The 16072-nt window shown below is 41.8% G+C and overlaps 1 protein-coding gene and 1 long non-coding RNA gene across 3 annotated transcripts in view; one reads left to right on the forward strand and one right to left on the reverse strand.

The window, feature by feature from the left end:
• Nucleotides 1–7248: 7248 nt before the first annotated feature.
• LOC139074112 (uncharacterized) lies at nt 7249–10979 on the reverse strand. Of its 2 annotated transcripts, none has more exons than XR_011523564.1 (2): nt 10849–10979; nt 7249–7546 (listed from the first exon to the last, which is right to left on the reverse strand). It is a non-coding gene; the product is annotated as an uncharacterized lncRNA (long non-coding RNA). The 2 variants fall into 2 exon arrangements; XR_011523565.1 differs by having other exon boundaries at nt 7249–7542; nt 10849–10978.
• Nucleotides 10630–16072, forward strand: part of VPS53 (VPS53 subunit of GARP complex) — a 138138-nt gene continuing 132695 nt past the window's right edge. Inside the window, exons 1-2 of the mRNA XM_070562842.1 lie at nt 10630–11460; nt 11962–12042. Of these exons, the coding sequence (XP_070418943.1) occupies nt 11374–11460; nt 11962–12042 (168 nt within the window). The 5' untranslated portion in view covers nt 10630–11373. The remainder of the gene's footprint in view (nt 11461–11961; nt 12043–16072) is intronic.

Genomic DNA, 16072 nt, shown 5'->3' on the forward strand with positions numbered 1-16072 from the left:
TCATAACAGAAAATGAAACTCTATTCTGAAATAAAAGTTACTTTGTTTAGAACTACACTTCATTTCTGCATTAGGGACATATGAAGCAGAGACAGAGCAGGAAGGAGGACAAAAGGAGAAATGAAGGGATGGGAAGAGACATGGAGAGTCTCATGGAGACCCATAGGAGAAATACAGCCTAGGAAGAAGATCCATCGGAAGAGGCCGAGATAGATAAAGTTACGAGGAAGAAAAAGGCCACAATACAGGAAAATAGAGAGAGATACAGATCCAGAGATGGGGATTCACAAGTGAACAAGAGGAAAAGTGCTGTAAGATGTAGAGAAAGGTAAAGTGAGGTGTACAAAGAGAAAGAAAGTGACAGCCCTTCATGGAACATCGGTCCCTTTAGGCCAGCACCAACAAAAGCCATACTGCATTTGAAGACATACGGCACAAATAAGGAGGCGACTTGCTCTTTAGGAGATCGTGGCCAGGGGAAAGTTAATTGCCCTCCTCTTTTTTCTCCTGAATGTCGCACTCCATAGAAACACTTGGTCGATATGGCCTTGCACTGTTTCTGTATCTGTGTTTCCCCTTTAGACTACATGCCTCTGATAGGCAGGTAGGGCCTGTGGATCCAGAGGCAGCCATGGCATACAGCACCGGGGCTAGGGTTAGAGGACCTGAGTTCCAGTCCTGGCTCTGTGTGACATGGGGAAAACCACTTAGTCTCCCTGTAAAATGGCGGTTCCTCTACCTACTACACAGGTGGTTCTGAGAATGAGATGAGATATTTTAAAAAATACGTGTAAACTATGTGCTGGGCACAGGCAAGGGATAGGATTCTTTATCTTGGTATCTGTGAAGCAGTCTTGCTGTTCAGCTTCTCCATAAGGATGCCCTCGGCCTGGCCTTAGCCAGCTTCCAGACTGCAGCTTCCTCAGTTTCATCCTGGATTATTTGCAAAAGCAGACTGTGAGCCTAAGCAGCACAGTCACACCCCGAGCACCTGGCTCCTACAAACAGTGACCACAGCTGCACGCCACAAGGAAGTCTTTGCTCTGGTACACAGTGATAAGGACCCCCATCAATAAAAACCACAATTTACACAAGAACTGATTATATGTGCTTGCCTTGGTGTATTGCTTTCTATTTTTCAAAGTACTTTCACTTACACATTTCTTTTGCTGTAAATGCAAACATTTGCTTGTTTGCAGGTGGTCACACCTAACTCAGAGTAGTGTGAGTTCTACACTCAAGTTTAAAAAGATCTTCAAGGGTGTTGAACTATTAAGGAAATTACCTTTGAAATGAGCTGGCAGCAGCAAATCATTGTGAACAAATTCAGCTGCCTTCCTAAATTATCAGATCAATAATTTTCACTGTCTTCATGTCTCATAAGTAATTCAATAAAAAGTTTATTCTGCTTCTTCTACTTAACTAAACTCAGATGATTTTTTTTTCAGTTTTCTTATCATAAAATATGCTAAAAAGTAAAACATGCCCAGTATGGAAAATAATCATCACAAATAATGCCATCACTGAGAGATATTACTCTCAGATATTAACATTTTGGTAAAATTCTTCCCAGTCCTCTCTATACACATTTATTATATATTTGATTGAGAGCATGGTTTAAATTAATTTTGAATGTTATTATTTCACTTATCATAAACATTTGCAGTGTTACTAAAATTTTCACAAACCTCATTTTTAATAAGTCAGAAGTAACTTGATATTTGAATTATTATACATTATCTTTCAATGTGAGTTATCGCTGGTTTTGAAAGGAATTTTTTTTTTAGAAATTCCTAAGTGGGTGGAGAGTAGGTTTGTTCACAGGCACACTCGGGTACGCAGACTTAGACAAGGCCTTTGTCTTTTCTGGTAACTTTAACCTTAAAAATATTATTAAGAGTCCCACCCTTATTAGCACTCCGTTTCTGTCTTTAAAGTGGGCATCATCATATCTATAGAAACTCAACCTCCTATTTAGGTATCTGTTTTTTTCTTTTTATAAGCTGAGCTCTATTAACCTATTTAGTAAACTACAATTACGTAGGCGCTTGGTGTTTGTTTAAGAAGTGAATCAAGGAAAACCACTCTTTTTGAAGCTAAGTCTGCAGTGTCTGTTACCATGCACAGCCAATTTCAACTGCAAGAGGTAATTACTTCTCAACAAGGTTGTAGGTGAAAACCTGAATGGCCAGAAACTAAAAACAATGCAGAGAAAGCTGATTAGTTACAAGGACTTCAAAGTCTCATTTGGGAGGGAATTTTCCTTATATATAGCAACAGGAACCTCCGCCCAAGCCCATACTAGTGCATGCTTACGTGGCAGCTGAGTGTCACCACCTGTCTGTAACTGACCTCCCAAACTATTAATGGTCAATCTAAAGGCTAATGAACTGTTACGAGCCAGGCTGAAATACGTTTGCCCTGCAGGCAGAGCAAATTCCCACGTTGCCAGGTAACACGATGGCGTTGCCTAGCATAGGTCTTAGAAGGATTGGGAAAGTATTATGTAATATCAGTGCAAAATGAAGGAGAGGGAGCACTTGCTAGTCAAGACTCTGCTGCTTTTCTTCTTTTATGTGTTATAAGTCCATTGTTTCCTTATGCAGCATCTGTGGCTTGACTGGTTCATCTTTATATGTTTCCTTCTATTTAGCTGGTAAGTACCATGTTCATTCACTCTGCTGTGGTTTTACACTACTACTGGGGTCCTGGCCAAGACAACAGTGCACACATAAGCCTTCAAAAAAGATTTTAACACTCAAAAGGGAGAGAGATGACTGTCACTTTTTCAAGCAATATGGTAATTTATCAAAAAAAACAACTGAAATTTAGAATAAAATAATTGAAGTAAGGTGTCTGGATACAAGGTCAATATATGAAAATAAATATCTTTTCTATAAGTAAGCAAATATCAGTTACAAAATGTAATAGGAAAAGAGGCCCATTTACAATTTTTTTAAAATGTATAAAATCACTAGGTTTAGACCTAACAAGAAATATGCAAGACCTATATGAAGAAAGCTACAACCCTTGACTGAAAGACATAAAAGCCTAAATAAATGGAGAACATGGCCCTAAAGGGAAAATTCAATATTGTAAACATGCCAAGTTTCTCCAAATTGATCTCTAAATTCAATACAGTTGTGTGCCGCATAAGGACATTTCAGGCAACGGTGGACCGCATATACGACAGTGGCCCCATAAGATTAGTACCACGTAGCCTAGTTGTGTAGTAGGCCAGACCATCTAGGTTTGTGTAAGTACACTCTGTGGTGTTCGCACAACGATGAAATCACCAAACGACGCATTTCTCAGAACGTGTCCCTGGCGTTAAACGCTGCATGACCGAACGATCCCAATCGAAATCCCAACATGTTTTTAACGGACTCAGCAAGCTCTGTCTAAAGCTTAGGTGAATTAGACAAAATGTGTAAGAATGGCCAAGAAATATTTGAATAAAGAACGCTGGGAGGAGGGGAGGAATTTAATATACCCAAACATCCTACAAATTATTATAATTGCAACAGTGTAGAAGAAACACTTCAATGGAACAAAACAGAATCCTGAACCAGAGCCGCTAAATTTAATCTGTGGCAAGCATCATGCTTGTGAGGAAAGGGAGGACTCTGTAAGAAAACCACAGAAACTATTAGCCTTCCTTTAGAAAAAATAGAATTCGTTGAATTGTGTCCCCTCATAATTCATGTCCACCCAGAACCTCAGAATGCGGCCTTATTTGGAAATGGGGTCTTTGCAGATTTAATTATGGTAAGGACTGAGGTGAGACCATACTGGATGAGGGTGGACCCTAAATCCAGTGGGAGTATTCTTCTAAGAGACAGGAAAGGACACAGGCAGGGAGAAGTCGATGTAAAGACGGAGTGAGAGACTGGAATGATGAGTCCACGAGCCGAGGGGTGCCAAGGACTGCTGGCAGCCGCCAAAAGCCAGGGGAGAGGCATGGACGGTTTCTGCCTCAGAGCCTCCAAAAAGGAATCAGCCCCGCAGACACCTTGGTTTCAGACTTCTGGGCTCCAGAACTGTGAGAAAATAAATTTCTGTTGTCATAATGCACCCAGCCTGGGGTAATCTGTTACTGGAGCCCCAGGAAACTAATACAATGCTCTGCCACACACGAAGTACAAATGTGAATTCCAGATATAGCAAAGGTTACACATAAAAAGCAATGCTATCAATCTATTAGAAGAAAGTTTTGAAAACTATTTTTATAATTCATAGGCTGGAGAAAGCTTTCCCAAACAAGGTGTAAAACCCAGATGTCATATAGAAAAGGACTGACATATTTGTGTACATTAAAAACAAAACAAAACAAAACTGTACATCAAAAGGGACTACTAACAAGTTAAAAGACAAGTAACAGTTTAGAAGAAAATATTTATAGTATATAGCAGAGTCAGGGTTAATATCCAGAATAGCCAAAGTGATCCTACAAATGATGAAGAAACACAAACGACCCAAAAGAATTATTCAAATGATATAAACTGGAAATACACAGAAGAAATAAAAAAGGCCAATAAAAGCTTTATAAGTAAATATTTACAAGACTGATAATACCCAGAGTACATAAAGATACAAGGATATGGGCACTTTGTTCAGTGCTGGTAGAACTATTTATATGTATTACAAGGATATAGTATCTTCGTAATAGCAAAAAATTAGGAATGATCTAAATATCCAGTAATAGAGAAATAAAATATTTTATGGTATGGCCAAACCGTGGGATACTATATAGCCATTAAAAGGAGAGATAGACCAAAATACAAAGAGCTTTAGAACATACTGTTAAAGGGGAAAGAGCAAATAACAATAAATATAGTGAGATATAATTTATGATTTAAAAAAACTATAACTGTGATTAGTACATATACTGCTGTATAATCATGCAAAGAACGTTTGGAAGGAAAAACACCAAAGTGCCAACAGTGCTCCCTCTGGGGAGAGAAGTGAGTATGTGGATGTGTTGGTTTTGTGCGTGTGTCTATGGGGTGAGGTGAGGTGAGAGTGACTTTGACATTTTCCTGTGTTGTATGAGTTTTTCCAATACAAATGATTCCTTATTTATTACATAAATATAACAGAAAGGAAAATCATAATAAGCACCTAAAAAGCCATTGTTCAACCTGCTCGGCTTTCTGTGGAACATGGTTCAGTACATGCATGCCAGTATTTTGAAGTATACTTAGAAATCTGATGAAGTAAGAAAAGCACGCTGCCTCGAAAAATACATGAAAGGTACTATTTTTAAAAACATGACATGACACATGCTTTTAGGGTCATCATTTTTTAAAGTGTCAAGGTGTCTTGTAAGCTCTTGGGAAACAATGGCTTTGATTTTTCTAAATAACGCTGTAGCAGGACCTAGCTTGGGGAGGTGAGAGAAGCATCGAGAGCAAAAGCACTAGACTGGAGCGTAACAGACCTTGGTGTCATTCTAGCAGGCCAGCACTTAGCTACACGACCTTGGCTCCTCAGCCTACCGTCCTAGCTACCTCAAGGACTATGGCGAAGACTAAGAAACAACATATGTGAAAACACTGAAGCCGTGCATAAAGTACAATGCAAATGCACTGTACTGTAGAAGCCGCCCATTCATTATCATTTAGTGTAGTGGATTCTATCTGCCCAAAAAATGCTAAGTTCTTAACCCAACAGATAAATGTGCTTAGGCAAGGGCAGTGAGGGCAAAGAAGGGAAATTGAGAATAACCAAAGCGAAGATTTTCACAGGCAGCTGAAAACATGTGACTGACACCAAGTGTTGATATCAAAGATTTGGAGACTAATGATGGCTGTAAGAGCGGTCTCTCAAAGCAATGAATCTCAGTGGGCGATCAGAGTGGAGAAGGCAATCAGAATCTTGGACAATCTTACATTTAGGAAATAAAACTTTTACTGGTTTTCTGATGTAGACGTACAAAGTTTAGCTGTGCAAAATACTCTTGGCAAGTGGAGAATGGGTATCGACCTCGTATCACTGATTGTAAAATTGGAGGAATGAGGATCACACCTCGTACCAGGATATTGGTGTGGGAGGGTTCACAAGATTTTTATGTTTAGCAGGAGGAGGTGTGGGCTTAAAAAAAAAAGTGTAAGAAATATTCAATGGAATACCCCTTCCCTTAAAATTGCAAGCAAAATATTATGCAAATGTATATTTTTCTGGGGAAAGGATCTATACAGGGTTCTTCACATCCTCCAAGGGGTCCAGACTCAGAAAAGATTAAGAACTACTGGTGTAGACCAGGAGAAGAGTAGCAGCTGAAGATCCAGCTCAGGGAATACAATAGAACTCAGCAGGAAGAGGTGGAGCCAAAGAAACAAGAACACACGGCTGGAAATGGCCGTGGTGTTTCTGAGATACTTCGGGGGGTTAGAGTACAATGATTGTACTAGTTAGAGAATGTCAGTTTTATGAAACAAGTCTTTTTATATTTGTTGTAATGTGTAAGACTTGCACAACAGGGTCTGTCATTTTGTCTATGTAATTATCACTTTGTGAGTAAGTGAAGGAATTACTGAATTAGAAACCCAGCGTAGCCAATGGGAAAGGGTTCTAATTTAAAAGCATCTGGGAGCTAGCATGTATGCATGACTGAATGCCTGAGCCATGACCGTGAGAACAGGGGAGCCGCTGAAGCTAGCTGCAGATTAGGATCGGTTTAGCAAGAATGGGCATGCACGGATAACCAGAGCACCAACCACAACAAAACTGGTGTCCAGGACTATGGGAACATTCAGAACCACCTGCATGTCAATCAAGAACAAATGCCAGCGTCCAGGATGGTCAGAAAATTCAGGAATGAAGAGCAGCAAAAGGACCTGTCATCATGAAAAGTCACGTACCAAAAACAGTCCATAAAGGAGTGCCAAAAAAACATTTTGAACGAGATTTCATGCAGAAATTAAACTATATTCCTCCACCACAAGTTGGCCTGGGAGCTTTTGCTACCTATTGTGACAACAGGACCTAAGTGTGATTGTGCTTGAGAGTCCTAGGGGTCATTCTGGAAATTTGTAAGAGGTATTTTTGGTTAACACAATGTTGGAGGAAGGGGCTAGGCTACTGGCATTTAGCGGATACAGATCAGGTAATTCAGACATCCTGCAATTTTTTAATAAGAAGTTTCACAAAAAGCTCAGCTGTTTAGGAGAAGGTCATTATGGAGAGAGAAGCTTAAATGAAAGAAAGGCACTGTCTTGATCTTATAAAATAACATATTCTGCACAATGTTATTAATAGTGTTTATTTATTACTAACATTATTATTAATTATTAAGATATTATAGTACAGGGGCCGGCCCGGTGGCGCAGCGGTTAAGTTCGCACGTTCCGCTTCTCGGCGGCCAGGGGTTTGCTGGTTCTGATCCCGGGTGCGGACATGGCACCGCTTGGCACGCCATGCTGTGGTAGGCATCCCACATATAAAGTAGAGGAAGATGGGCACAGATGTTAGCTCAGGGCCAGGCTGCCAGGCTTCCTCAGCAAAAAGAGGAGGAGTGGCAGTAGTTAGCTGAGGGCTAATCTTCCTCAAAAAAAAAAAAAAAGATATTATAGTACAGCTACTGCAAAAACAATGAAACTGGTTGTAGATGTAACAGGATATTGGACACTCCTTTTAACAGTTAGAAAGAAACACTAAATTGACACGTGAAATTTAGAGATCTCACTGGATTTCACCAACCAAGGCTGTTTTAACCTACCTAATATTTCCATCCTATATACTTAACATTTTTTTCACACAATGAGAAACATTACGAAAATTCCTCATTTGGGGGTTACTGGGTTTATTCCACTTTATTCTGACGCTGTCCTGAGAGATGCACCCTACAGATCCCCTCCAGCCTACTGTAGGACTCCTCCTTTACAATCCAGCCTTGTCCCATCGCCAATTAAAGGATAGGGGATCCAAGGGGTTTTTGTGTGTCTTTTTCAAGTATTAGAGACTGGATTTATGCCTCATTTGGTGAACTTTCAAGGTAGAAAATATGCTTTCTGGAATACTTTGCCATCAGCTGTACCCCATCCCACAGCATAAAAGGAAATTTTTTTTTAAAGCCCAGCTCATTTGTGAGACTATCACACGCTACTTATTTTCATATCCAAACTTCTCATATCTGTAAACTTCCATATTTTATTTCCTAAAATGCCATAATCTGTCTTTCCAGGCTTCTTCCTACTATTAAAGGTGCTTCTTTCCCTCTTTTGTTTATCATAAATAAATCAGTCTACCTTGTTATTACTTGATGCAGTTTTTTAACCTAGTGTCATCTCTGCTCTTTTATCTTCCTACACGTTTTGTATTGTGTAACTCTCTGAGACCCAAACTTATATTCATTACCAATGTCTTATCTGCAAAGAGGGAGAAGGGAAATGACGAAGTTGGGAGATTCAGAGTAGGGGAAGGTTTGGGTCACAGGGGAATACAATTGAGAGCTGACAATGGATGCATAAACTGGACAGCATGAATTTGTACTAGAGATGGTCACCCTGGTTTCATGAGTCTCCATGACAATGCAGGCTGCTCAGAAGCAGAGAAAACAAAAAGGAGGGGACTAGGGCTGATGACAGGCATGGTAAAACTGGTCATGTCACTCCTCTGCTTACAATCGTTCCAAGGCTTCCCATCCTCAACATGACCTTCAAGAGCCTCCACCCTTTAGCACTGCCTGTTTCTCCAGCCTCTGCTCGTACCGTTCTCCCCTTGGCTTTTGAAGGCCCATCATTCTCGCCAATTCTCGTGGCTTTTGCATATACCTTTCCTTTTGTCTGTCATCCTCTATTCCCAGCCTGCACCCTTTGCTTCAGCTTAAAAATCTCTTCCTCAGAGAAGCCTCTCCTGACCCCCAAATCCAACCAGAACACTCTATCAATAGTCTGTCAACATATTCTTTACTTGTCTTTCAATAGACCTATCAATAACCCATTTATTTGCATGAATACTCTTTTCCTACACGGGAATAGCTCTGTGGAGGCAGACACCTGGTCTATTTTGTTGACTGCCTAAATTCCCATCACCTAGCCTAGTGCCTGTCGCCAGCAGGAAGAGCAGGAGTTGAATTTATTGAATGAGTGAATGAATGGCAGGAAGAGTTAGCTATGGGACCTTGGGCAAGTTTTTTTTTTTTTTAATTACATCTCCATTTTCTCATCTGTTAAATGGAGATAATGATAGTAAGTAGCAACCTCAGAAGTGCCGTGTGGATTAAAAGAGACAATGTGTGCTTAGCATGGTGCCCGGGATATAGTAAAGGCTAGGAAATGTTATTATTATCGTCATTAAAAATAAGCCCTATGAACAATCAGAATGCTCATACATCACTGGTAGGAATGCAGAAATTATACAGCCACTTTGGAAAATGGTTTACCAGTTTCTTATAAAGTTAAACACAGACTTACCATACAACCCAGCAATCCCACTTCTAGATATTTACCCAAGTGAAATGAAAACTTATGTTCACACAAATACCTGCACATGAATGTTTATAGCGACTTTATTCATCATTGCCAAAAACCAGAAACAACCCAAATGTCCTTGAACCAGGGAATGGAGAAACAAATTGTGGTCTATCCATACAGTGGAACACCACTCAGCAAGAAGAGAGGAACCACAGCTATATGCAACAACATGGACGAAACACAAATGCATTATGCTAGGTGAAAGAAGCCAGACTCAAAAGGTGACATATTATATGATTCCATTTATATGACATTCTGGGAAAGTAAAACTATAGGGACAGAAGTCAGGTTAGTGGTTGCCAGGGAATGAGGTGGAGCATGAGGAAATTTGGGGGGGATGATGGAACTGTCCTAGGACTTGACTGTGATGGTAGTTACATGACTATATGCATTTATCAAAACTCATGGACTTATAAACTGCAAGGGGGAATTTTACCACAGGGAAATTATTTCTTAATGTAAAAAATGAAAGAAAGTCCAAGACAGGTGGATATAATTACTTTTTGCTTTTAAAAAAAGGCATTTATATTTTCTGATCATAAAAGTACTATAGGCTAATTGTAGATATTTTGGGAAAATGTACAAAGAGTGTGCATTCCATCACCTGCAGAAAAGTACTATTTCTGTGCTACCATTTTTATAGGCACAAAAGACACACTCACATAAACTTGGACCATGTTTTCCGAGATATATTAAGCACATTTTTTCCACGTCATTAAATAATTTTCAAAACCATGATTTTACGAGTCAGTAATGTTCTATTGGATAGCCAAGTTATATTTTTAAGCTTTCCTTTATTGTTAGAAATAATATTGCTTCCATCTTTTCTTCACTACGAACAACTTTCATGAAATTTTTTTTAAAAAGCTCCGTGGGGCCAGGGACTCTTCCATCTTGGAGCTTCAGTGTTTAACTGGTAAAACAACTCTTCCCTTGGCTGCAATTCTCTGTTTTAAGCGTCTGCAGGAAGAGTGTTCCACAGGGTGATCCGGCCTCCTTTTCCTTTGCGGCGCATAAGGGCTAGACACCCTAATATTACCTGTATTCCCAGCTTGTATTTGCATAGCGCGTTTTATATTTAACCCTCACCACATCCTTATAGGGTAAGCCCGGCAGATGGAGTCATTTGTTCAAGATCACACAGTCGTGGAACGGGACTTGGACTCCAGATAGCCAGCGTCTCAGAAAGGAAACATTTTCCCAGCGGCGGGCACTGCCTAATCTGGCTCTTCCCCCCACACACGCCCCCCACCCGAGGAGGAAGCTGCAGACACCCCCAGAAAACTCTGCCCGGAGGCTTGGCACACGGGCAACTTTGACAAGTGGACGCTGTCCCATCCTACAAATTGTCCTTGGCAACATCGCCACTTACCAGCTGGGGTCATTTCTCCCCCGATGGCAGGGGGACACCTACTGCCACTGACCAAGGGGGCCCTGGGAGCTGAAGGATCGCCGGTTTCGCAGCCCGCGAGCGGGGCAGTCGGTGGGTCGCGACGCTGCCGGGGCTTACCCTCACTGAGGGGTCCTGCCGTGGCGGCCAGGCCCTCCTCAACACCAGGGCCCTCAGTGGGGGGCGCCTTCGGCGAGGGGAAGAGGGCCCCCACCGGCTTAAGGAGAGCTGAGGGCGACCGGGCACCGCCTGACTACAGCGCCGCCGGGGGAGTCTCCCGAGACGTGACAGGAATGCCTCCTCCGGACGCCCAGAGGTCAGTCCTCCACTATCCCAGAGTGCCCCGGATCCCGGAAGTGCCTGGCTTCCCGGAAGTGCCCGGCTGGATGACAGAGCCGAGGCTTGCCTGAGCGGTGCATCGCGAGGGTTGGGGTTCTGGGACTTGGGTGACGGCTCGAGGTCAGACTCGGGGTTGGGGGGGGCGTCGGAAGGGAGCTGGGCAGCGGGATGATGGAGGAGGAGGAACTGGAGTTCGTGGAGGAGCTGGAAGCCGTGTTGCAGCTCACTCCCGACGTGCAGCTAGCCATCGAGCAGGTGAGCGTTCCGCCCCCTGAGAGGAGGAGAGTGCGGAGGATGGGGTAGCTCTCGGCGGGGAACCTGGGGTGGGACGGGGAGGAAGCGATCTTTGGACTGAGAGTGGGGAGCTATGCACAGAGGAGAAAGGAAAGGCGTGGGAGGAGATTGTCGGAGGGAGATCTGTTATCAAGACTTCCTTAATACCACCATGTCATCAGCTGGTTTAATCTGCTAGTGCACAATGCCTGCTTATTTTCCCTTGTCTTTGGAACCTCGTTGATATCTGTGGAACTTTTCACTGTTGCACATTCTGTTAGTTGCACCAAGATGTTAAAATTACACATGTTGGTGAAAATTTAAGATTCACCTTAACAGATATTTTATTAAGCATCTGTTGTGTGTTAAGCTTTATAAAATGAGAAAAGATATGTTTTTTGCCACCCAGTAGGGAGGAAAGAAATAATGCATAAAACAAGACAGAAAGATGGCAGTTATTTTTAATCCCCTATCTTTATACAGGTATTTCCAAGTCAGGATCCTCTAGATCGAGCTGATTTCAATGCTGTGGAATATATCAATAGCCTGTTCCCAACGGAGCAAGTAAGTATGGAGTTTACTTCATTTCAGTGGCTTCTGGCTCATCCAAAGTGTTATGATTGGTGCATTATACCAGATAATCTAAGGGGTCTTGATAAACAAGTGAGAGTTAAATTCATATCAAACTCTGTTGTAACCAATTGGAGGGAAATTTGCTAATACCAAATACTGTTGTTGTGTTAGAGTAGAATTCTTAATATAGGAAACATATTATTGGAAATTGTACCCTTAGGTTGTAAGAGTCCCCGCAAATTTTCCTTAATAAATTGGAATGTGGAAAGGATTTTTAAAATGTAATAGAGAAAAGTGGAAGTGATAAACCTGGAGTCGTAAAGCTACTTTCACTTCTATTTGACGATGTAAATTTTCAGACTTTATGTTTTGTTTTGTTGACTTATTTGCCTATACAGATGGGTTGTTCTTACAAAATGAGTTTTTGGGCATTTAGGTGAGAAGTAGACCAGAACTAGAAGCAGCAGAGTTGGGAGAAGGTCAGCTAGAGTTCTGCTTGGTTTTTCATTTGTTAATTCAGCAGACTTGCAGTGGGCGCCTGTCAGGTGTTGTCGGTCACTGTGCCAGGCGCTGGGGATACAGAGATGAATAAGACCCAGTCCATGCCCTAGAAGTGTACGTGATCAAGTGGGGAGAGGCACTGGTGAAGCTGTAAGAGAGGTATGTACCGATTCAGTGAGCAACAGAAGAATAGTTCTTCTTAGGAAAATCAAAACCTCAGAGAGGAGGCAGCCCTTCTGCGAAGTCTTAAAGGATTCCTTTATTCATTTAGTCAAACTCAGCAATCATTTATTAAGTGTCTGCTAAGTGCCAGGCGCTGTTTTAGAAACTGTGGAGAAAAGGTAAACGTGACAGGCAAGTTTCTGGTCTCATGGAGTCTAGTGTGGGAAGAGAACAATAAACAGATCAACACGTAATTAAACAAGAAGTTATCAAGTACGGTTGATGCTATGATAAGAAGCCAGTGCAGTGATAGAGCATAACAGCATGGGGGGGGGGTGCCTTTAGATGGGTGGTCAGAGAGGGTCTCTCTGAGGTGCTTACCTTTATGCCGAGACCTGATACCCGTGAAGGAGCCAGGCTGTGGCGATCTGGCAAAACACTGTTCTAGGCAGAGTGAACCGCTAGGTAAATCTTCCAGGATGACAGGGGAAAGAAGGTCATTGTAAACACAGAACAAAGACTCAGAGATGGGAAACCCAGAGTGTGCCCAGGGAGCACAGCCTCGTAGGAGATGAGGCTGAAGGGGTAGACAGAGCAAGGGTCCTGAAGGAACTGCATCCTCCGGGCTGTGGTCTCCGATTTTTTGGATACCACGTGGCCCTCAGTGAAATATTTTCCACAGAACTAGTTTTCACTGGGCTAAATCTTAAGCCTGTACCCCCAAAATATTGTGTACATATCCTAGTACCAGTCTTGAATAAACTAGGTTTTAGGAGTGTTTGCTGTATAAATAAAGAATAAAAATAGAGGTTTTAATATTTCCTTGTCACACTCTAATGTGCAAACCCCTTGAGGATTCACCCACCGTACCCTGGAGGCTGCGCCTCTAGGCAGTGGGTATTCATTGAAGGACTTTTGACAGGGTAATGACTGGATCAGATTCACCTTTTAAAAATTCCACCTGGCAGCAATGTGGAGGAGGAACTGGGGGAGGCAGAACTCGGGGCAGGAAGACCAGTCAGCAGACTACTGTGATGGCTCGCTTCACAGGGATGATGGGAGTCTGACTGCCGACTGGGATGGAGAACAAGATCTAAGAGCTATTTAGGAGACAGAAGTCACAGAATTTGGTGGTTGAAGGGATGTGGAATCTAAAATTCACTCATTTACTCAACAAAAAACACCTCCTCTGCCCAGCTCTGTAAGAAATGTGGGGTGAGAGGGGTGAACAAGACAGATATGGTCCTTGCCAACACAGAGCTTCCAGTCTACCTTAATAGTTCATAATTACGCCATTAACAGATTCTAAGCAAATTAGTATGACTTTCCAATGACTTGTTTGTATAATTCTTAATTATTGTTACTTGCTCTCAAAAGAGCCCTAACTTCTACTACAACTGTAATAATAATTAACATTTATTGGCTGCTTACTATGCACCAGGCACCATTCTAAACACTTAACAATGATAAATTCTCCGCTTTGTTAACATGCTTGTTTTATGATGAGAATAATGAGGCACAGAGAGTTAAGAATGCTCCGCTTAAGTGTGGTAGCATTGCTTGAAGGAAGCAGGCTAAGCAGTGTGAAAGCAGAGCCCACAGGACCTTACTCAGTCTGAGGGATCCACAAAGGCTTCCCTGAGGATGTACGCTGCGCATTGTAGGCCGAAGGAAGGATTTTGAGCTTTGATGTCTAGCCTGGCGGACTGGGTGGGTGTTGACACCTTTACCCTATATTGGGAGTAAGGAGGAAAGGCAGATTTCAGTGGTAAGTAAGTAGGGTAGGGGTCAGGTGTAAAGGTGAGCTCAGTTTTGAACATATTTGGGCCATCCAAGTGGAAATATGTAGCTAGAAATTTGAGTCTGTAGCTCATAATCTCCATAATTTTTAATATTTTGGCCTATATCCTTCCAGACTTTTTCTAATGGGCATGTTAATTTTTAAATAAAGTTGGAAAAAATGGTATCGTACTGTGTGATTGTCTTTTCTGAGATTTCATAGCCTTTAGAGCTCATCATTTTCTATTCTATGAAAGAGGAAGTCTAGGAATTAGCTGGAGATAGAAATTTGGGGACAACTGGTATAAAGATAGCAGTTTTAGCCATGAAAATATTTCATTTACCCGACCCTATCAAGAATGCTTACTCTCCAAAACAGAAATAAGTGTTAGATTTGAAAATTATGTGGGATACCACCAGGTTCTCACCTCTTCCTGATACGTTTTTGTATGTATTTGTTTTTAAACTACTAAAGGGAGCACAGACATTTGTTGTCCCTCAGCTTGAGGTCTGTGTCTTGTCTAACTGTGCCCCCCCGTACATGATAATGTGTAGTGAAGTTCCTTAGGTAACTCGGACAAGTTAGGACCCAGGGTCGCCTTTATCTCCCCAATCCCGGATTTACACATAGCAGTTCGTCTTTCACCCAGATTCTCATGCACCCCAATGAAAAGGTAATAGAAAGTAGTGGCATGGTTTATAATTTTTTTTTTTTTTTTTTTTTTTGAGCAAGATTAGCCCTGAGCTAACATCTGCCAATCCTCCTCTTTTTTCTGAAGAAGAGGAAGACTGGCCCTGAGCTAACATCCATGCCCATCTTCCTCTACTTTTACATGTGGGATGCCTACCACAGCATGGCTTGCCACCCAGTGCCATGTCCGCACCTGGGATCCGAACCAGTGAACCCCGGGCCGCCAAAGTGGAATGTACACACTTAACCTCTGCGCCACCGGGCTGGCCCCGATTTATAATTTCTTTTACCTGTTGCTAGATCTTGGGCAAAACCCATCTTTATACCTTATGGACCTGCAGTAAATACTTGTGAATTATGAGTTTAGACTAAAGTATAGTAGATGTCTGTATGTCAAGAACAAAATTAGTGTCACTCTAAGGAGGAGGGTGTGTATGTGTTTCTGTTGAGTGGCAACTACTTGCAGTTGTCGTTGCCTGGAGGCAGGAGTGTGGACTGGAACAGATACCCGGATGTTTCTATCTCACCAGATCCAGGTGGGAGGAGCTCAGGTCTGTATTTAACAGGGCTTCCTGGGTGGTTCTGAAGAGTAGCCAGGTTTGGTAACAATGATCTAGAAAACGTTTCTTGTCTCCCTGTAGGCAACTGAAGATAATCATTTGTCATGTTTTCCATTAGAGGTTTGATTAGGGGAAACTGGATAAAATTTATAAAAAATGAATATAATTAAGAAGTTTGAAAAAAGAATCGTATGAAACTATTTATAAAGAATTTTTAATGGCCTCCAAAATGCTCTGGATCTATGTTGTCAAGTGAAAATACGTTAAATGTCAAGTTTAATTTTTTAAAAAACCTATGTATTTGCATAGAATGAACAGTAGAAGGTGA

This window comes from Equus przewalskii, chromosome 10, assembly GCF_037783145.1.
Source record: "Equus przewalskii isolate Varuska chromosome 10, EquPr2, whole genome shotgun sequence".
Taxonomy (NCBI): domain Eukaryota; kingdom Metazoa; phylum Chordata; class Mammalia; order Perissodactyla; family Equidae; genus Equus; species Equus przewalskii.